Source organism: Ochotona curzoniae, unplaced genomic scaffold (assembly GCF_017591425.1).
Source record: "Ochotona curzoniae isolate NIBS_2020 unplaced genomic scaffold, NIBS_Ocur_1.0 contig_66, whole genome shotgun sequence".
Taxonomy (NCBI): domain Eukaryota; kingdom Metazoa; phylum Chordata; class Mammalia; order Lagomorpha; family Ochotonidae; genus Ochotona; species Ochotona curzoniae.
The window spans coordinates 26,941,847-26,965,558 of NW_024466512.1; the positions used below are offsets into that span (position 1 = coordinate 26,941,847).

General features: G+C 39.8%; 1 protein-coding gene across 2 annotated transcripts; it reads right to left on the reverse strand.

The window, feature by feature from the left end:
• Positions 1-1,297: 1,297 nt before the first annotated feature.
• LOC121164306 (cytochrome P450 2C14-like) lies at positions 1,298-20,652 on the reverse strand. 2 transcript variants are annotated; one of them, XM_040992426.1, is made up of 9 exons: positions 20,485-20,652; positions 19,371-19,533; positions 18,906-19,055; positions 17,026-17,186; positions 12,308-12,484; positions 10,062-10,203; positions 6,363-6,550; positions 4,402-4,543; positions 1,298-1,812 (listed from the first exon to the last, which is right to left on the reverse strand). In XM_040992426.1, the coding sequence occupies exons 1-9, from the start codon at positions 20,650-20,652 to the stop codon at positions 1,631-1,633; spliced, it is 1,473 nt and encodes a 490-aa protein (XP_040848360.1). In that variant the 3' UTR covers positions 1,298-1,630. The 2 variants fall into 2 exon arrangements, with proteins under 2 accessions (XP_040848360.1, XP_040848361.1); XM_040992427.1 differs by lacking the exon at positions 12,308-12,484.
• Between the last annotated feature and the right edge of the window lie 3,060 nt (positions 20,653-23,712).

Here is a 23,712-nt window from a genome sequence, read left to right on the forward strand (position 1 = left end):
CCAGACTGTCCCACCCTAGTCCAACTCTCGGGCTCACCAGTGGAAGCAGCAACTCAGCAAAGCAGCCCTGAAGTTTCATCACCCAGACAGCTTCCAGATCAGGTTCTTGCATGAGTTAGCATGTATTGTGGCCCAGTCTCAAATGGGCCACACCTAGTCTCCACATTCATAAGCAGGTGCTATAGTCTGGCTTAACCTGGCCCACCCTCAAATCTAGCACTCACTGTTGCGAGCAACAACCAAGATAAAGAAAGAAAGAGAAAGAGAATGAGAAAGAAGAGAATGAGAAAGAAAAGAGAAGAAAAAAAAAAAGAAAAGGAGAAGAAAGGGAAAGAAAAGGAAGAGAAGAGAAAAGAAAAGAAAGAAAAGAAAAGAGAAAGAGAAAGAGAAGAAAGGAAAGGAAAGAAAGGAAAGAAAGGAAAGAAAAGGAAAGAAAAGAAAAGAAAAGGAAAGGAAAGGAAAGAAAAGAAAAGAAAAGAAAAGAAAAGAAAAGAAAAGAAAAGAAAAGAAAAGAAAAGAAAAGGGATAATAGGCCACTATTCTGGCATATTGGTATAGTTAACACAAATTTGGCATTAATACATCCCAAAATGCCTGCCAGCTATTGGCTGCTTGTCTCCCAACAATGTAACACATACCTAGGTACAACCTAGACAAACACTAGAGCTGGAGATTGAAACATATTGTTTTTCAGGATGACATATTTATTTAAGCTAAGAGGGACCAAAAGAATTGAAGAAAGAAATGACAAATTTTTTTAAACATGCTTTATTACTTCTTTAATTGGAAAGTCAGATATACAGACAGGAGGAGAGAGACAGAGGAAGATGTTCTGTCCAATGATTCACTCTCCAAGTGGCTGCAACAGTCAGAGCTGTACCAATCAGAAGCGGGGAGCACAGAATCTCTTCCGGGTATCCCATTCAGGTGAAAGGTACCAAGGCCTTGGGAAGTGGAGCAGCCAGGATTAGAACCGGCGCCCATATGAAATCCCGGCACATGCAAGGTGAGGACTTTTGCCACTAGGCTAATGTGCCAGTCAAGACAAGAGCTTTTAAGTGGCCATTGGGTGATCCCTTCAATACTTCCATGAAGATGGAAACCATACCTGACAGTTTCTCTCTTTCGTGTGCAAATATTCAGTACCCACAGATGACATCAAACAGAGCTCCTTTTCTGTTTCAATTTCTGTATCTTTGGGACTATCGTTACAAGGATCAGTATGGTCTCATCGGACTTACTTTCTTTCAATTCTTATTCATATTACATACAAAGAAAGAAACTCTGAAAACTAATTTACCAATTAAAAATGCTTTTATTCTGAACACAGAGATAAGCAAGATTTGTCAAATGTCACTTTCATTATTTCACAGAGATAATGTAGGAAACAGTATTGAGCAGGGATTAAAACATGTTGTGGTCAATTCAGAAATTACCAGTTACCAAGAATAGCAAATATAGATTAATAAAGGGACCCAGGAAGCTTGCAGGTGGAGACAAGATCTGGAGCAATGAGGACATGTCAGAGTACAGAGCATACAGGAACCCATGCTGGGGGAAGGGGTGCAGGGCACCTGCAAGAGGACAGCTGTAGACAACAGTGCAGCAGCCACACTGTGATAAGCCACCTTTAGACAGGAATGAAGCTGAGTTTGTAAAGGCGAGGAACACGACTTAAACCACTAACAAGTGGAGTGGTGTCAAGGTCCTTTAAATCACCATGAGGTTTCAGGCTAAAGTTCTGTAAGATGCTGCTCAGGAACAAAAACAGCTCCATGCGGGCCAGGGCCTCTCCCACACACACTCGCTTTCCTGAAAATAACAAGTACAGAGGATTTTTCATCTAAACATTGAGTTTTGAAAAATCAAAAGAAGTATTCAGTACCTAAGTGCTAAATGACCGAGTCAATGGGTGGGTAGGTGGCTAGAAGATAGGCTAGCTGGGATATACACATGGAGACAATAATGAACACTTGCTTAACATACAGCCTCATGTAACATCTGTCATCTCTCACTCAGCAAATGTTGATTGACATTTGTTGAATGTCAGTTCTGAGTCATATATTTAACTAAATATTACCACAATATAACCACTTCAAGTTTATACAAAGTTTTAAGAGGCACATATTTTGGACAGTGGGTTAAAGGAAGATGGAATGAAGAAAGAACATCAAAACAGTTTGATCAAATGCAATGCAAAGTTTATTAAAGCTCAAGAACTGTTAAAGCCATCAGAAACTTTCCACATTATACATTTTAATCAAATATTGAAGACCAAACTAATGCATGAATAGCAAAATTTTGATCAAATATTTTAATTTGTTTTCCACTGGCTTATATTAATGTACTCATATCCATGCAAAATTCAGGCAAAACTCTGGGCAGAGTATCCCAGATCCTTGCCAGCACACACTGTAATCTCATATAGGCAACGGTTCTTAGCCTGGTTGCCCGACTTCCTATCTAAGCACCTGCTTGTGGTATGGGAAACAGGAAGAGGATGGCACAAAGCCATGGTAACCAGCACCCACATGGAGGACCCAGAAGAAACTCCTGGCCACTGGCTTCAGCTCAGCTCAGCTCAGCTCCAGCAATTGCAAACACTGGAGGCATAAACCAACAGACTGCAGTCCATTCTCTCTGTAAATCTGCTTTCCAATAAATTAATAATAAATTTTTTAAAGTCTGCAGAATATTAGACAACTATTTTGCTTCCATCACAACCAGGTAAAACCATATGTTCACACAGGATATGCTCTCAATTTAAAACCATAAATGATTCTCATATCCATACCCAAGAATGAGGTCCAAATGGCTGTGCTCGACCCTCATAATCTGTTCTCGGTTGTGTTCAGTATCACTGCTTTGAGTCTAAGCATCCTCCACTCAGCTCTAGGTGTAACCCATCTGCGTCAACCTTAGTCCAGCCTGCATTTCCATGCTGTTCCAATGACCTAACAAGCTCCTCTGCTATGCTCCTTTTGGAACCTATGTCTCATGTCTCTGCCTCTTCATGGTGCAGTGAGCACATGTTCTCCCCCTAGGTCTCCTTTTCCTCATCATCCACTGCATCATGGTTCACAATGAATATTACTCCCTATTTCCTTATCTACACAGGTAAAATAAGAGTCCTTTAAGAAGAGCTTGGACTTTGACATGTTGGAAGTACAATGGCAAAAGAAAAGCATGGGAAACAACACAGGAAGTGATGGGACTACATGTGTACACACACAATTCACACAATGTACTGTGTTAACAAAAACACCCAATGTAAATGATTCTGTGTGCTGGCACAAAAGCTGCTCTGCACTCCAGAAGGAGCCTTCACATTCCCAAGCCTTCCCTAGTCTACATCATTTGCACAGTTCTGACCTTGGAGCTGCAGGGAGAGCTCCATTCCTGAGCTTTGTTGTCTCTGTATCATTGTCTCTGTACAAGTGTCCTGGTTTCTCCTTTCCAGGCTATCAGCCTCCTCTGAGGCAGATGAGATTCCATCTCTCCAATTAGAAAATCATGGAACATCCATGAACAGAAACCAGTTATCCCTTCAGGTATCCCTTCAGCCGCCTCAGCATCTTGTGCTTTCCTTTCTCAAAGCACTCATCCTACTGGGCTGCAATGCTCTGGCCACTCACCTCCTTCCCTCATGTGAATGCGAGGATGTTTAGAGAACATTATGCGACCTCAGATACCAACTCTCTACAGCTCTAGGTCAATGCTAGCAGGGAAGGTTAAACCACTGCTTCCCAGACGGGCACTTGTTCTATTCCCAAACACCCCACTTTTGCCTGTTTCCTGTTAATGCATCTTGGAAAGCAGCAGAAGTCCGTGGGACACTGCATTCCTGCATGTTAGAGACTGATGGGATTCCAGGCACCTGATTTTGGCCTGGCCCAAGCCTGACTCTAGACAGTACTTAGCGAACCAACAAGTGGAGGATCTGTCTCTCTCCCCAGAAACCCCTCTCTATGTTTATCCTAGTCTGTAGCTTTGTCTCTCTTATAAATTATGTTTTAAAAAAAGAACTCCTTAGAGCTCAGTGGAAGTGAAGACTATCAGAGATGTACCTCAAATCAATCAGCACATGTAACATTCTTATGATCAATGACGAAAGTTTAGATGAGTCAGATTCTAATAGAAACTTCCGTGTAAAGGCATATTTGCAGGCAGAATTCAACTAGCCTGTATTACAGGTTTCTCAGTTTGGAAGAATGCCTCAGACACATCTCAAAATCCTACTAATTGGATGCTACTATTATTAGCAAGAAAGACACACAGACACAAAGAGTGGGACTTCCGATCATGCACAAAGAGCACATGTACCACCTCCCCAAGGCAAACCACCTGCTAATTACAAAAATCTATCCCGTACCTTGTGTTCACATGGAAATAAATTCTTACCTGCTGAAAAAGGCATGAAGTAATCACTTCTCTTAAAGTTGCCACTCTTGTCCAGGAAGTGGCCAGGGTCAAACTCCTCTGGGTTGGGGAATTCTTTGTGGTCATGCAGCACAGAACTCAGAGATGGTAATATTTGTGTGCCCTGGATAAAAACAGACAGAAACTAAACACTGAAGGAGAGAACAATGGGAAGAAAGGATAGAAATCATTTAGTAAATCTCTGTGATCTGTAGATGAGAGAACCCACGTGCAAAGGAATATAGTGTCATTTCAGTCAAAACATGCAATAACCAGGATGAGTTGAAGCTCAAGAACAATGATTTCCCTCCAATATTGTTTGATGTACTGAGACTTGGGAACTCGGTGCTAATCACTCCTCAGACCATTCTGCATTCCAGCAAGCCTTCGCTTGGGTGTCTGCCCTCACTTGCTGCTCTCATCTGTTCTTCTATGCACAACAGTTGACTATAGATAAAAAATAATGTACTGTATATCTTAATTTAAAGAAAATGAAAGAATTTGAATATTTCCAAATGTTTGAGGAGATAGACGTGTTTAATCTAAACTTTGTGAAATGAATGTGACAGCAAAGCCACGTAAATATGACTACAAACATCCTGAGCAAATGTAGAAAATCCAGTGCAGCTACATAGGAATCAGAGCAAGAATATATGTAAGTGCTTCCTGTATTTATTGATAAAGACAGTCCTGAATAAATGGCTATATTTATAGAAGCAGAGAATGCACTTCATTCAACTGTATATTCATTCATCATAAGAAGGTAATAAGACAAAGGGGAGAAATTCCCAGCTAGGATAAAAATCCACAAAATATATAATAAGCATTCACACTAAAGAATGTTAAACCTCCACGTCTCCTAGAACTCAGCAATGCAACAAGGATGCCCACACTCATGACTTCTGCTAAACACAGTCCTGGAAATCACTCCAGGATAGTATTGCAATAAGAAGAAGTGAAAAGAAGAATATTAAAACAGATTGAAGAACTGAATGCACAAAAAGTACACATGGACACACAACTTTTTATTAAAGACAAATGAATTGAAGATTGCTACATATCATATAACATAAAAAACAATTAGTTGTATTTCCATATACCAGAAACAATGAAGCTATTTTAAAAAGTACTACAATCAAAAGATGAATATCTGTTCTCAAGGAAACAATTTTATCTGTGCAAATCAGAGTAATGAAAATAGAGCAATAGTGGTGAAAACTAAGTCATCTTCCAAACACAGAGACATAGAGACCTAAGTATGAGTTGGAAAACAATCAATGACCTGGAAAATTCAATTTATTCCAAATCAATCTAAAATGTAATACCACTCTGATAGAAATCCTAAAAGAGTTTTAGAAGTTGATAAGCTGATATATTTAACACTTACATGGAATTGTAAGCACCTAGATGTTTAAAAAGTAGAGAAAAATATTAAAACTTCATAAATCCAGATGTGTTTTGGAAGATTTTTGTCTATAATATTCATTTGAATATGTTTGAAACATACAGAAAGAGAATAAGAATAGTAAAGCATGGCAGGAGCTAAGGTGACAAGGAAGAAAAGAAAAGCTTCTATCCACTGGTCCACTCATCAGAGGCACAGCAGCCAGAGCTGGGACACACCTTGTTGGTGCTGGGACCCTAGGACTTGGGGCCCCTGCTACTGACTGCTACTACAGGCAGGGAGTTGAGCTGAAGTGGAACAGCCATGACACCTGTTGCACATGTGAGCTGCTGACTAACAGACAGAGCAGTCACTCACTATGCCACAACTCTGGGCCTTATGCAGCTGTAAGCCACAAACAGTACAAATCAATCTATCAAGACACCCCACTTACGAGGCTCACACTGCTCTCAGGCTGTGCTAGTGCAAGACTGAAACCCTTCTCTGAGTTAAGGAATGTCAAGATCACAGACCTGTGGTGTAAGAAGAACAAACTTACCTTGGGGATGAGGTAGTTTCTGAATTTAACGTCACAGGTCGTTGTATGGGGCACATTATTAGGAAAGAGGTCGATGTATCTCTGGATCTCGTGGATGACAGCGTCCGTGTAGGGCATGCGGCTCCTGTCCTGCATGCAGGGGCTCCGGTGTCTGCCGATCACACGCTCAATCTCCTCCTGCACTTTAGCTGAGAAGACACAAGGGAGGAGTCGGGGACTAGGATCAGCACAACCCATGTCTCACAGCAGGTGAGGGCTGAGTGAAGCAGGAGGCAGGTGTCCAACAGCCCTGAAGATCAGAGTGCACAGAGACTCAAGAAAGCATCACTGTAGCAGACACAGGAGCTTCATGGGAAATTCTTCCTCTGAGAAACTGGGCAGGGACTTCGACCGTGTTCTATCAAATACATTATCTTTTTCAGTGTAACATATACATTTGTTTTGATTAAAGTAATACATATAATTCATTCATTTGATGAAATACTAATTTAGATTAACTTTCAAATAAATCTTTTTAAAAATGAAAACCATATTGACACATGGGACATGGTAATCATTATATTTTTTTAAAGGAAGTAAATATTTTTCTGGAACACTAATGAATAGTTTTTGCAAATCTATTATTTGTAAATAGAATTGTATAAACAGATAAGGATGTAACAATAGATATGTGTGTTTAGTGTGAGTTTATTTGCAACATGGACTCTTTCATTTGTGATCAGCAAATATGACCGATTAAAACTACTGCAGGAGATTCTTCCAAAATTTTGATTACATTTCTTTTGCTTTTGGTTATAATGCAATTATGCATATTTATGAAATACACTGTGGTCATTTCATACAGATATTTTGTAAATCAGGTTCATTCGCATTTCCATCACCAAGTATTTTGTAGATTTCCAATTAACATTGTGCCATTACACATATCTTGAGATTTCAAATATCCATATAGAGTATGTCCTGATCAAGACTTTGTTCTCTTTGGTCATGACTTTAGATTTGCATTCTTCAAACTCCCCTCTTTCATTTGTATATAAAGACATAGTAAGTCCTCATGCACTGTACTCATTTCTTGTTTCACACAACACCAGATCTTACCACAACTTTCATGTGGATTTTGTACCTCTTACAGCATAATATGATCTAGGTCTTTTCATTTTGCTCTAAATATAAGATATTGGAGACAGCATTACTGCTTACTGGGTTGAGGCCACCCCATGTGGCATCAGCATTCTTTATGGACACCAACTTTTGTACAAGCTGGGTTATTCCAACCTGTCCCCACTTCCCACCCCAGATGAAGCTCCTACCTCAAGACTACAGGCTGGTCTGGCCCTGGATGCTACAGTGGAAGGTATCTAACTACATTTTCTCTCTCTCTCTCTCTCTCTCTCTCTCTCTCTCTCTCTCTCTCTCTCTCTCTAGCTTTCTCTGGCTTTCTAATAAAGACATGATTTTCGGGTCTGACGAAATTTCTCAATCAACTAATCATCCAGTTTCAATGTCAGGTTCCCATGCTGGCATCAGTTTATGTCATGGCCATCCCACTTCCCATCAAGCACCCTGAGTGCTGCTTGGAAAATCAGTAGAAGATGGCACAAAGCCTCTCGACCCTGCACCTGCATGTGAGACCCAAAAGAAGTTTCTGCCTCCTGGCTCTAATCTGTTCAGCTCCAGCCACTGTAGCCCTAAGGGGAATGAAACAAGAAGAGGAAGAATTTTGTGTCTACTTTTCTCTGTGTATATACCATTCTAACAATTAAAATTTTTTAAAAAAATTTAAATGGATCTAAAAAACAAAATTTAGCATAGTTATACTATCTAAGCCAGACAAATATTCCATTAAGTGTGAGTATGAGTGTGTAATATTTTAAATGCACAAAACATCAAGGGGCATAAAGGAGGATTTCCTGTCAAAAAAGTTACTATATCTTTAAGATACTGAGTTGATCCCCTCTGAATATATACCTAAATATGGAACATTGGGAACATAAAATGTTTATTTTAGATTTCTTAGAACCATATTCACATTTGTAAATAGTGACTCTAACTGCTGATTTTATCTGTTTTAACTAATTTCTATACTTGCAGCCAGGAGACATGAGGACAGCTCTCTCCACCCCTCATCATACAGAGTGTCAAGGTGACCCACCTACAGACATGCATGCACACGGGCTCTTCCCTCACTCCGTTTCTCCAGTGTTTACAGTGCAGTTTCTGCTACATCAGTGTTCACCCCACACATCACTGTGGCTTCAGCTCCTTGATTATGGACAACTAAGGTCTCATTTCATCTTATGTACATTCAAGCTTAAACTGTTGATTTCAAACCCAAGTTTCAGATACTAATTTAGAACTCCTTGCAAATGCTCATATGTGTTTCAAAACTGCTAGAATTAATTATTCTCATAACTGACAGCAGCAGGCAAACAATCAGTTCTCTTAGGCCTGGGCGTCTCCCCTCACACACACATCATGCCCTGGCCCACTGTGAAGTGGTGCTTCCAGGTCTGTGCCCCACACCCTTCCTGGCCCTCCCCACTTCCAGCATGAGCTCTCCTGGTTCCTGGGCCCATGACTCCCTTTCACGTGATCTTAGGTGCCTGCAGCATGACAACCTCTAGGGTCTATTGGGAAAGGAAAGCAGGAAATGAGCTGTCATTGGTAAGAAACAGAAATTAAGAAAGCCAGTTGAGGATTTTAATGCAGTTCTCGTCCTCTGTGTTTATATAGACTCTCATATACCCATTTGCCTCTGGATGAATTTCTTTATGGTTTCCCTTGAATCTTAGTCTTCTGAAATGCCAGGACCCTGTGTCTGGGTGGATATATTCATCTATTTAATTTAATTTATGGTGAGAACTTTCCTTGCAGATGGTAGCACCTGCAGGCCTTTCCACAGGTTTCGCCTTGCTCTGACAGCACTTAGGCTGGAGCTTCAATCTCTCATAGCAATGCGGATCTCCTCATCTGCTCTAAGTGGGTGAGATGAACCATCCAGTATTCACAAGGAAGGATGCTTATCTGTGATTGATTTATCATAGTTTCAGTGGGTTTCTGAACAAATATATGTATATATATATATATATATAGCCCCATTATATATATGGGGCCATTATATATATATATATATATATATATATATATATATATCCCCATTCACCGAAATAGAAGCTACTAGAGAAAGGTAAATGTTTATTTAAAAAGAAAAAAGCATGGTTTGTAAAAGATAAACCTTTTGCAGAATTCATTTCTGGAATCAAGTTGTTAAGTTGATAAAACACTTAAACTACCTCAATTATATAAAAACTTACTATTTAAAAAAAAAGAACTTTCCCTCGTGGAGTATGCTGTCCCTGCATAAGAAAACTAAGTTGACAGACTAATGAAAGATCTCTGAAATACTACCAGCCATTGAAAATGTTCTGCTCTAGGGAAAAACCAGCAGATTAGTCCCAGGGCACTTCATGAGCCTGTGCCTCGCCAAACCCCTCCGCCCAGGCACTTTTTCCACAGTTGTTGTCACTGTCCTGAGCTTTATGACCTTGGCTATGCCTCTCATGTCCTCCCTTCATCAGAGTGCTGCTGCCAGCACGGCGTCTCAAAGACAAAGCTTCTCTGAGAGAAACAAGGTGCAGGCTAAAGCCCGGCTTCCCAGAGTCTCTGCTGACCCTGCATGCTCCCTCCCAGTGCTCATACCTGCGACCTCAGGGTACTTCAGCAGGAGCAGGAGCCCATATCTCAGGGTGGTGCTGGTCGTCTCCGTTCCCGCAGCAAACAAATCAAACACCGTGACCAACAGGTTGTCAATAGTGAACTCACTCTGTGGGTTGTGCTTTTCCTAGGAATTAATTGAAAATATGATATTGTGCTAGCACATTGCATCACATTTGGGACAAAAAAAAATCTGCCTTCTCAAAAATAAACTTATAAAATGGAAAGGGCAGCATTACAACACTTCTAGCTGCTTGGAACTAGAGGACATCAAGTTAAGTGAAAACAGTTAAACATAGAAACATAATGACTATATATTCTCACCCCTATACAAAAGTTCAAAACTAAACTAAGAAAAAAAAACTCAATATGAACAGATAGTGGGAATTTGATTTATAAAATAGAGAGGATCATTCTTGTGGCTTTGAGGCTAAAGTATTTATCAGAAAGCTGGCATCTCATATGGACACTGCAGTGTATCCTGGCTGCTTTACATCTGATCAACCTCCAGCCCTACAGACTTCAAAAGGCTGAGGAGGATGATCCTTGTCCTTCAAATACCGCAGGCATATGGGAGACTGAGATGTAGCTCCTGGCTCCTGGTTTCAGCCTACAACAGCTGGCTGCAGCCAGCTAGGAGCTGGTCAGAACAAGGAAAATTTCTCTCTCTCTCTCTCTCTCTTTCTCTCTCTCCCTCTTTTACTCTCTATTTCTCTCCTTCTGTATGAATGTGAGTAAGGTCTTGGCATACTCTCCTCTCTATAATTTTGCTTTTCAAATATAAATAAATAAATCTTCAAAAAAAAGGAAGGTGGGAGTGATCCATGAATGATAGCAAACATTTCATTCTAATATGCCCGATATTAATAAGGAAAATTGATTATGGTTAAAAGCTTGAGGCAAATGTATCATAACAACACAGAATGCTAAAAAGAGGCAAACTGCCCAGGGATTATGAAATAATTTGAACACAAACAGGTTGCCTGAATGTAAGCATCATTTTACAATCATCTAGGGAAAACTGACTTCCTATACACAATGAAACTCAGGTAAGACTATCAGTGAATTTTTCAAGTGGACAACTCACAGCAGAACAATATACTCAAACCCCGAAAAAAAAAAAAAAAGAAAAGCAAAAACACATAAAAGTAAATTTAAAAGGGACTTTCCCAACTAACAAACCCTGAAAAATGAAGGGGAGAGGTGAGTTTTGACAGAGTGACAGAAGTGGCACCACCCACATACCACTTCCAATTACCAAGGGTTAGAGTCCAAATCCCAGTTTGCTACTAATACACACCAGGAGAAGGAGGTGCTAACCCAGTTAGTTGGACCTGGCCATCCTCTTGGGGACACTAAGACTGAATTCTTGGCTTCTTGATTTGTCCTGGCCACAGTCTCAGGATGAATCTGTTTCTCTCTTATCTCTCATTTCTCTCCCTTCTTCCAAGCCTCCTTCTCTTTCCCTCTGCCTCCTATCTGCCTGTCTTTCCTACTCTATTTAACTCTGACATTCAAATAACTTTTATAAAAAAATAAACATTCAGACATACAAGTAACCTGGCTAGATTAAGTCCTTGATTCACTAAAAGAAGGACTCCCAGTATAACTGTTAAATATATCTTGACAGCAGGGTGCTGGACTGTCTACCATTGTCTAACCACAATAACAGGATACACGCACATAGCAGAATGATGGGCTGGTGACAGATGCTGAGGGACAATACTGTCATGATAACACAGGGAACAACAGTTGTGCTAGGAAGGAGAAATGGAATGAGTAGAAGGGGAAATTGCTGAGCCCAACGAAATGCACTATGGAATGTAAAATTCATTTTTTACAATATAACTCACCTGACAGTCACATTCTAACAAAAAAAAGAGAAAGAAAAAGGAAAAGAAGAAACCTTGATTCACATTCTCCCATACTGTGTAACATGGGAATATGAGCAGACCCAATTTATGTTGGATTTTTTTATTTTAACTTGTTTTGCATATTGTCTAATACTTATGCATTTTCAGTGCCTCAAATAATTCTCATCTACAAAAAAATCCATATGTTCTAGTAAAAAGCTCATTTTAATTCATCTAGGACACTTAGTCAAGATCTTTAAACACAGCAGGTAACTACAATGGTGGCCATGTATTACTTACCTGATCATTTGGATATTTCCAATAAGTACAGAAATTATCAATAATCCACAAAATGCAGACAAATAAATGACATTTTACCTGTTCCATTTTGATCAGGAAACAATCAATGAAGTCCCGAGGGTTGTTAATGTCCAGAGATTCTTGATGTTCTTTTACTTTCTCCAAAGCATAATTTTTTATATAAATAGTGTTTTTTATGGCTGTATTGGGACTCCCAGGAAGGAAATCAACAAGAATAGGAAATATATTGCAGATCTTAAAAAGATAATTATAAAAGTAATTTTAGCACATTTATTAAAGACATATACACAACACACAAAACCATAAATTAAAACTTTCCTAGAAAAAGCATCTCTACCTTGAGTAGCACCATTGGAGTATTTGTGCAAATTAACCCTTGCTGCTGACAAGGAAAGGTAAAGGAGAAAGCCCTGGTCCCTTCATAAAAGATGACAACAATTTCTTTACACACATTGTTAATTTCAACATCCTCATGCCAGTTCTCACTTAATACATCAACACTTTCCTACAAACTCAAAATACAGACTGGCATGATTGAAACTTCCACATTCTGTAAAGAGAGAAGAAAGTCTTGCCAGCCAGGTATCAAGCTCAGACACGTGTGTCGACGTTGAGCATGTGGCCTCAAGAATAGAACCACCATTGTGTGAACAGGTGAAGACATCAAAGAATCAAAACCAGCATTTTCTGCATGAAAATCTGGGCACTACAATGCTTAAGTTACTTCTATAACTTGAAGTGTCATCTCAATACAAAACAAAATCATAACATTTTTCATGAGTCATTCATCTCAAAACCATCAATATGGTAGTAAACCTTGCTTTGTCAACACGCCCAGCGTTCACATATTCTACGTAGAATCTGTGCTCCCATTCAGCCTCGTTGACATCCCTAATTGGGGTCTTTCAGCAAACAGAACCAGGAAAAGCCCTCTAAGTCATACAGTAGGTATACATGTGAGAACAAAAGCTTTCAACATGGACCTGGGCTCTCCATGGAGAATCATGTGCAGGCTGGTGGGAAAACACAGAAGAACCTCCAAGAAAATGAGCTGTCAGGTCTGATGTGAAAATCATCAGCCAGAGTCTTGAATTTCAGCATCATCTGTTCTCTAAAGGGCTCAACTCTATACCCAGGAAAACTTCCATCATAATACAAACAGGACTGTGGTGTAGACAGATCAAAAGCCCACTTCACAAACATTTTTGCAAAACCAGCCTGAATCAGCTTTATCAGAAATCCAGACCATAGCCAAAGATGACAAAAACAACAAAAAACTGAAGGGAAAAAATTTAAATATTCTAAAAATCTTGTTTCCTTGCACTTGCATTGTCCCTTTTGCCTTCTGAGAGACTGTAGTCGTGGGAAGGGCAGCACTGATCTCAGCGTGGGACTCTGGTCTGTGGTTCCAGATAAAGAGGTTGTGTCTCCGTTCTAAATCTCCCAAAGAACATCTGCAGGATGACCCAAGACATTTGTCTTCATTTACATCTAATTTTCTATTTACTCAGGTGCAAAGAAACAGACTTTCCTCCAAAAATTGTAAGAAAAATGGACAACCTACAACAAAACTTTACAACTGAGGCACACAACAATGAGATGGAAAGAAAAAGAGCAGAGGACAGAATAAAATGGTCAATCAGGGCATTCAGAAGTGCCCAATTACTGGAAAATTTACCAAACTGCAAATATATCCAGGCCAGACACAGGCTAAGAAAGGAGCTGTGAAACATATCACACTAGAACAAAATGAGGAAAGTAAGGCCTGAATATGGCACTTGTGGTTTGAGAGAACATTTTGAGAAATCAGGCATGTTCACCGAGGGTGAGGTACTTAGAGAACTTCAGATGAAACGTTCCAGGGCCTTTGACATTATGATCTTGCTCCTGTGTAGCAGAGGTGGATGCGGCCATGGTTGCTCAAACACACAAAGTACATGGGGATGGGGTGGCACCAGGAAGCTGTATCCAGAATGGATCTTCTGCAACCTGGTGCCCACCTAACAGTGAAGACTGTTGTTGGTGTTATGTAGGAACACACAGAAGCATAACACCTGAAACTACATACAAACCTATGCAAAAACTGGAGATACAGAATTAAGAATGGGAGGCAGAAGCCAAGTGTGCGTTTGCATTTCTAACCTCTAAGGATCATAACAACACTGATAACATTATTGTTCAAAAACATCAGAAGATTAGTGAGCATCGTTTTGAGGTGAAAATGGACATTTCAGAACAAGAGACATATTCAGCTGCTGGATCACCAAGAGGACACAGGGGTGGATGTGACAATTTGAATCCAAAGGAAACATCGTCTTTGGTTGAGGTAATTCTGACTAAGTGGAAATTCGGGAGAAGCAGGAGGCTACTATAATGGAGGTGGTGGGAGCAAGGGAACTTATGGAGGGGGTAACGGTGGGTAGAAGGTGTGGAGATGATATGAATAGTCATGCTTAGAGTAGTAGCTGACAACCAGGATATGAACACGAAAATTTTGACCATGTGGAAATTATGATTCAAATACAACAAATTTTGAGGTACCTATGATGTTGGTGGCAACTATATTATTTTTGTACGTTATCGTGGATAACAGCTGTAACATTATAGAACCAGCAGAGGAGGCAATTTTTTGTTTTTGTTTTTGTTTTTTTCCGATTTAGTGCTTTTTTATTTTAATTTTTTTTACATTTTATTATTTTTGCTATCTTTTTATAATACAGTTCCATATTCCCTTATCCCCTCCCCAATTCACTTCCCCCACCACCTATTTCCTCTATATCATTACTACCATAGAATTCTTCATACACAGTCATATTTCCATCATTGTGGGCATGGACAATGACAGAGACACAGAATCCTATAGTCAAGATATACTAAACAGTTTCATTATAAGCCCATCTTTGTCTGGAAATAGAAATGCATACCCCACTGTTTCCTAACATCTGGATGTTATTCTCCATTTCACAGCTACTGTACATCTGCTTAAATGAAAAGCCATGATACAAAATCAACAATGGAAAGAAAAATAGAAATTTACAATGCCATGAAGTTAAATGACACGTTACTAGATATGACAGTCTCCATTACACCACTACTGTTATTCCCTTAAATGAAAAGTCATGATACAAAATCTATTCTAGTTTTCTTACTATTGTTGATTTTGCATCAGGAGGTAATTTTGGAGGAAGTTGTTTGAGCAGCTTCCATGTTGGAGTTTCTTCTGTAGCTGCTGATGGACCTGGTCGATCAGGTAACTGAAGGTTCCAAACCCAACAGAAAAGCACTACAGTTCTTAGCAGGAGAGAGCGTAAGGACAGAGGTCACCAGAGTGCATAGACAACTGTAAATAATCTGTCAAAAAAGTTGCTTAATATTAATAAGAACCCTTCTGCTTTAGAATGCCATAGCCACAAATTGTCAAACGTATAGCTATTGTTTAATGAATATAGTATCAATTAGATGTACATCATCAGAGCTTCTAATTCAACAGCATAGTTTTTTTCCTTCATTTCATTAAACATATAGCCTAAAAGTTGTAAGACACATTTTTTAGTTTAAAACAAAATAATTGGGGAGTGGGCATTAGATACATTTTGAGATTTCGTTTGAAGGCCCGGAACAACATCCAAACAATTAAATCTTCACCTTATATTTGCTAGGATCCTGTAGAGACACCCAGTTGAACCACTTCCCACACAGCTCCCTACTTGTGGCCTGGAAAGCAGTATAGGATGGCCCTAGGCCTTGGGATCCTGCACCTGCGCAGGAGACCTAGATGAAGCTCCTGGCTCCTGGCTTCAGATCGGCTCAGCTTATGCCACTGTGGTCACCTGAGTAGTGGACCAGTGGACCAAAAAAATTTTTCTCTCTGTATTTTCTCTCTATATCTGTATTTCCAATCATTAATTTGTTACTGAATAAAATTTCACATGGGACATATTCCTAACTTTATTCTCTGTGCTCATGTCCCAAAACAACTGCCACTCTCACCTTCCTGGTAACACATCCACTGGGAGGCAGCAGGTGATGCCTCAATGCTTGCATCCATGCCACCCACAGAAAAACTCAACCATGTCCCAGAGTCCTGACTTTAGTTGGCACACTTTTACAAAAATGAAAAAAGAAAACTTGAGAATCCTGAGCTTTCACCTGTTATTGACACTGAGGTTCAGTTGATCCACATATTAGAGAGGTCAAAAGAGCACAAACACAGATGCAGACCTTCTTTCCTCTTTCTCACTATTTGTTTCTTCCCTTCCTTCCTTTATTCATTTCTGTCTATTTCTCTCTCTCTCTCTCTCCATTTCTCACTCTACATATATATATATATATATATATGTGCACTATTTCTCTCTATATATATGTGTGTGTGTGTGTCACTTCATACCTGCTCTCTTTCTCATTGTATATATGTAATGAGTATATTCTGTTTCTCATTTTGCACTTGTACTTAAAGTTTCATCTCTGTCAATGCCAACCGCAAACAAGGTAAGGGAACATCAAAGATGTAGAACATGCAGAGCAACAGATACAAAATTTTAACAGTCTAGAAAAACTCACTATGCAAATACTTAATTAAAAGAAAAACACGAAAAGAAGAGTCACTGCTTAAACTGAAAAAGAAACACCCGTACACAGAATTTAACTTCCTCACAAACTACTATAAAACATGTTGCAAACCAAATGTTGAAAAGTGGAGAACTGCAATGTACAATTCTGAGCTTGTCAGTGAAGAGAGGAAATGTTTCATCAGCAAGAGAGGAACATCATCTCACCTGTACAATCTTGGAATTAAAAAGCCTGAAGTTTTCATTGAATTTTCCCATCAAGTTAAGAAATTTCTGGTCTTTATACTCAAAACGGTTCTGGAAAATCACGGAACAGATCACATTGCACGGAGCAGCACCCAGGATAAAGATGGGGTCACACGGTGAGGCTGAAGGGAAAACATTTTTAAGCACTATTGACCTCATCCCTTATTGAATGACAGTCTTCCAGCTTCAGGAACACCAATGCCAGAGGAAACATCACAGCCTCTGTGTGCAGGACTCTGACCCCAAGTCAATGTTATTTGGAGGCCAAACAGAAAACCTTAGAGGCCACCCTTGAAACACCTAATAACTCGAGTTATCAGTGTGCAATTATATCTACCCTGAAACAGAACAGTCAATAAGGAAGAAATGGTGAGGGATTTTTGCACATATTCAATAATTAAGGAAAATGGGTGTAGAAACTGCAGAGTGAGGAACACGAAGAAGAGAAAGGGTTGACACAATTCATGGGTTTGATGAAACAAGCAAGGACAGCTAGAATTCACGGAAGCCAGGGAAAACAGCCCAAATAAAAATTGACCAAGACCTGTTTGCCTCAAATTACAATGAAGTTAGACAACTTCCAAAGTGGCATGGCAAACACCACATGTGAATTGAGGAATGACCTGTTTAGAGCATTTGAGGTGGGAGGAAATGTACTTCCTCACTAGGAAACAATGCCCATCACCACTAACCAGGCTGTACACCTTTTCGTTGCACTAAGTCTGTGCTCCTGTGGAATTCCAGATAATTGTGCTACATAGCCATCAACAGAATCGTGTGTCACCTGAATTTTCAATATGACCATCACTGAGGTCAATTCCATCATTTTACATACACAACAGGATAAAAGAAAGTTTTCTATTTTGCTTCATGTTTTGTATCTTGGTGAACATGAGAATGAAAATGTTATAGCCAATACATCAATAAGCATCACATGTAAAAATTAACATATTAGATATAATTAAACATGAAATGAATCAAGAGAATATAATGAAATGATATGGAACTAAATGACAGTTGGATAAGGTATTAAAGAACATATAGATATTGAGTGCTTTAAGAGATTACTAGGCAGTGAAAATCATAGCCATAGAAGCATAAACATTGAAAAATCTCTTAGGTCATGATGGGAGGTTCATACTACCAGTGCAGACCAATTAGTGATGGTATCTGACGCCTTTTCATGCTCCATCGTAGTGTAATCAAGTCATTCCCATCATGCACCTGGTGATGTGTTCTAGAATATTGTTCCACAATTATGTACAGGAATAAAAGTATTATTTTCTCTTTGAAAAATGATGGTGCCAAATCAAAGTAAGAACAGAAAATAGTCTGATGAGGCTTTTATTCCCAAAATTGTATAATGATCAATACGTGAAGCACAACAGCGAAATATGCACAAAAGCTCCGTGGACTCTGCTTCAAACAGTCCCCACTCCTCCAGGGAGATGAAAGCAGGACAAAGAATGCAATCACTCACTATCCTTGCAATGAGTCCATCCAAGGCTATCACTAGACAGGGAAGATGTTTCTTAAGGACACTTAAAAGTTCAGCCACAAGATCCTACGATGACATCACGTGGCAGTCCCCATCTCAGCACTCATGTGTTTAGGCAGCTAGCAGCTAGGAGCAGCCCTCTCTCCATCTTTCCTTTTCTACTCTCAGTACAGTTGGGAAAAAAAATTGGAAGCAATTGTCTCATCCAGCTTCCTCCATTCCTCGACCTCCCCCATCAATGGTGCATATGGACATACACCTTTCTCAATTATGGGAGCATCATCAAAAATTAAAATAAGTGTGATTTTAATATAAGAAAAAAAGCAAATAATAGGCCACTCACCATTAGTTTTCCTCAACTCCTCCACAAGGCAGCGGGCCTCCTCCTGAACTCGCTCCTCTATGCTCCTCTTCCCCATCCCAAAATTCCGCAAGGTCATGAGCGAGAAGCGCCTGAGATCCTTCCATCTCTTCCCATTGCTGAAAATAACTCCTGAGAGAAGGAGAAGTGGAAAGTAAAGGAGGAGCCAAGAAGAGGAAGAGGAGGGTGGCACTTAAAAGCTCTACAGGAGGATCCCCTAACTTCTGTACCAACCTTAACAATCAACATTTTTACCACCAACACACATGCACTCACACACACATTACCACACATGCTACCATGTGCATGTAAATAAACACGTAACACAGAAGCATACATGTGAACATACACTCATGTGACAACATGTAAGCAAATATGGACAAAAATAAACACGCCAACATGTGAGCACATGTAAACACACGGGAACACATAGATGTGAACACTAACCCAATCCTTTGTTAACTTTGTCATTCACTGGCAAGCCCTTTCTTCCAGAAAACTCTTCTCCAAGATCAATTAGTGCTTCCTTCACTGCTTCATAACTGTGTATCACCACAGTGGGCGTCATGCCCAAATACACAGTGAACACAGGGCCATAGACTTTAGACAGCTGAGGGAGGAAAGAAAAGTTCTCATTTGGTTTACGTTATGTGCATCACTGAGCTTGTATGAACACCTTCTTGTCAATCATCCTGTTCTGTCAATTACAACATCAGCATTCTGGAATAAATAGAAGGCCCATATTTAAACTATGCTTCAGCAACACTGATGCTTGAAAATTTCAGGGCTCACAGTAAAGATTGGACCTTCCACCCAGCTGCAATATGACAATAATTGGATCACCTACAAACCACCTACCATGGGAAGCTGACTCAGCAGAAAGGAATAGTAGGTTCACAGTCACCCAGGAACTCAAAAGCCCAGCCAAGTAAAGCTCTTTGTGAGTAACCAGCATACAGAGAGTGGGCACCACTGAGGCACAGCAAGAACACACAGACCTGATATAAAGTTGATTTGATCCCTACTGTGCGCTCTCTGTCACAGATGGTGGCTTTGCACAGGTGCCAATGCATTCCATTAACACCCAGAAGACCCTACCTCACTCTCTCTTTTATTCACTTGTATTGAAGAACCATAGAGTACTCCTGGACAGCAGTGACAATTTGCTTCCCTGAAGTTTAACTCTCTTGGTTATCAAAGCAAATACAAGAAATAAGCACTAGATGATTTTTCACTAAAATCAGCAATCACAAAACACTCTGTTGCCATGGACTTTTAGGAAACTAAGCCACTGAGTGAAAAGAGTGTGAAACAAACAAACAAACACTGGATTTTTTAGCTTTGACTCCACACTACTGCCTTAAAGCTTCTATACCAACCAAATCCATTACTTTCTTCCAACTATTTCTGAGAACACAACATCAAATGTTGAATCCCAAGGAATTGCTTCCTTGAAATAAAACACTTCAGTAATTAGCTTCCAACCATACAGAATTTTTTGAACCCTGGGGTAGATTGCTTATCCTTTACAAAACACTGGAACATCATAATGCATACTTACTTTGGTTAGGGATTTGTTGATATCCTTAAAATCCAACTGTAGGAGATTGCCAAGAATTGGAAGAGGAGTGGGACCAGGAGGTAGCTTCCCTCGCCCATGGCTCTGTTTCCAGAGTGAAAAGAGAAGCAAGCAGGAGAGACAAAGCACCAGCACCACCGTGGGATCCATGGAGCCTCTTCTTCCCGAGACAAGAGGGAATTAGGACAAGAGGGAACTAGACAAGAACTGTTATGGAACTCCCTGCTCATCACGTGTGCTAGATCTGTACTCCAGCAGGTGGGCTAGATGCACTTCAACTCTCCTTTGAGTGAACTTTGGTCCACTGATAAAGATGAAAACAAGATGTTATTTCCTAATGTTTAGTTTTTCACTGCACCCTTAGTCCCTTCCAACTCAGAAGTTCTGGTTAATTCAGTGTGTTCGGACACAAATATTCTTCTGTGGCCTTTGTAACCAGCCATACCCAGTGATTTCAAGAACCGTGAGAATCAAGAACTGATATAATGAAATAACAAGTTGAAAAACTGCTCAATTTATTTTTTATTACATTGATGTCAGGTGGGAGCTAATAACACTAAGGGGAATCCAAGTATTCCAAAAATTTGTTTATAAAGAATTTGTTGTTCCTATAACACTTTCTAAAATACAAGAATATTTTCCTTGAAATTGGGCAAGACTACGAATTTTAAGTTTGCTATACTAACAGAGTACCTAGCATGACAGGTGAAATAACTCATACTTCTACAACTTCAATGACAGAACAGCTTAACAATGAAATACTCACACCTTCCACCGTGAAACACCTTGAATGCAGATAGGACCCTTTATTTTAGGGGAAGCATAGAATCATATAGGACTGCTAGAGACCAATTCCAGATGACCTGAGAGCTCGCAAAGGATGTGTGGACTGTCAAGAAGAGAAGAAAAGGGATGTGTGGACCACTATGGCATGATGCTCATAATGGACAACTCAAAACAGCTGCCTTCTTTATTTATACAGAAATCATCATAAGCTTTTGCACTGCATCCAATTGTTTCACTTTTACTTCATGGTTAAAAGAATAGTTACAAAAACAATTCTAAAAAATATTATATTATTTGACTTCAAAGAAAACATTTTCAGCAAACCTTTACTCATTCAAACCTGCAGTCACCCAGCTGAAGCCAGGAACTCCACAGTTGGCAGCACATGCGGTTACATAGAAACAAGTGGTTTACTTATATCCAAAATCAATTTTCACTAAATCTAAACTAACATCACTTAAAATATTAAGAATACACAATTGAAAAGAAAGCTCATAGGTGAAAGGAGTTTCTAAAGCCATAGATTATAGATTCCTTCTTAAATCTTACAATCAGTCATATACTAATTACCATTTCCTTTACCTAGTACTGATTCAATTGCTTTTGTTTTGTTAAAGGGCAGTGAAAAAGGATCAGGACAACTCAGCCTTTCTATGAACAGAGGGCCTATACAAGAAACTTCTTTTTATCTTTATAAACTGTCTTCTTTCCCTAAATATAAGTGCCAAATAAAGTAGAAGTTTTAAACCACTTTTCTTTGGGGGTTCACATTTGTCTCCCTGTAGAAGATGTCCCATATACTTTCTAATTTCCATGGTAAGAAAGCAAAGTACATCAATTCATGTGTTCTAACAGTTCAAGACTGCATGGTAAACAATTGCCATCTGCTCCAAGATATTATCAAGCCATTGCTTAAGGAAAATATTACTTATATCATGGCAAGCTCTAGGACAAAAGTGGGCACATAACAGGATGTTTGGGGACGTTGTGGGCTCAATTCTACTATTGTACACTTTCAGCTGTGTGTCATTGCATTAAGTTGCTAACAGCAACAGCAACATCCTCAAGACAATTCCATGAAATGTTAGAGAGGTGATCAAGAGTCCATCCAATGGGCTGAGGCAGCAATGAGGTGATTAGAGACATTCTGCCGGGCCTTGCCATGCAGCCAGAAACTTTTCATAGACTTGCTAACTGAAGACCAGGACTCATCACAAAATGCATGCCATCTGACCCAACTGCTTCGCCCTCCTCATTTCCCCCTCTGTTATAATCAAATTGAAGGGTGCAAAGTTCTCTGTGTGTGGTTTGAAGTATTTCACTTAGGTATTGGATGAAGACTGGGACAAAACAAGAATAGTACAAGAAGAAGAACAATTAGTATAGTTCCCATATTAATTTTTAAAAAGAAGCAAACGCTTTTCCAGAAACAAAAGAAATTTGGGAGTGCAATTGTTGAATACTATAGACTTGTGATTTCCTATTTTTAGTATACTCTATTGTCACCAAGCTTGCTTAATAAAGGCTCCTTAATAAACCTGAGACATGTCTGGTGTGATCTCGGTCCCACAACAGTACTTCTAGTTATCAGATTCTTCTCCTTGGGGCAGATTTCTAAGCTCTGTCACCCACAGGTCTACAGTTCGATTTTTATTATTGCCATTGGTACACAGGTTTTTGCTTGCAGCCAATTGTGCCACTCCCTCCATCAAGTTCCAGGTCTGGATTCTTATGTTAGATTTCCACCATGGTCTCTGTAGCTTCAGCTCCTGGCTCACAACTCTCCACCTCCTGTAATAGCATGCTGGGGTTGCAATGTTGTCTCTACAAGCTTTCTCCCTCTTCCGTTTGGATCAGGTCCCAGGATTAAGGACACAGCAGGTGTCCTATATAGCTAGGTTGTTGATGGTGCTGATCTTGCCAAAACTTGTTGGCCTTTAGGTCTGGGTGCCACACAGACCTATTTTGACCAGTATGATGCCACAATCTGTATCATTTTCCTGTGGGACCAATGCAATCCCATAAACTCAGTGAGTTCTCATGAGTTCAGCACATGCGCAGCTCACTATTGTCCCCTGCATCATAAAGCTTTTGCCACACTGTACAAAATGGCGCCTGATGTGCCACTACTAGAGTTCTTGATCTACAGGCTGTCAGATCCGAGGGCTACCTAGACCTGTCTTGGTTGGAACCTGTAGAATGCCACGTTGATGCAGTTCACTGAGTCAGAAATAAATTCACTCTGAGCTCAGTGTATGCACAGTCCTTTCCCTTGCCTTTGCCTCCTTACCCAGAATGGTGCCCAATTCGGCTCTAGTGCGCTGACTGGGCTGTGAAATCCACCATGTTTTCGCACAGTCCTTCTGGGATCTGGCGCTCTGTCTCTACTCCTGGTCAAATCAAACAGACCAGCAGGACAAACAG

Coding starts and splice junctions, on each gene's coding strand:
- LOC121164306 (XM_040992426.1), bottom strand. CDS start 20,652: ATGGATCCCACGGTGGTGCTGGTGCTTTGTCTCTCCTGCTTGCTTCTC. Junction 17,187..18,905: donor GGAGTTGAGGAAAACTAATG/GTGAGTGGCCTA, acceptor TTTTCCCTTCAG/CCTCACCGTGTGACCCCATC. Junction 10,204..12,307: donor TCCTGATCAAAATGGAACAG/GTAAAATGTCAT, acceptor ATTAATTCCTAG/GAAAAGCACAACCCACAGAG.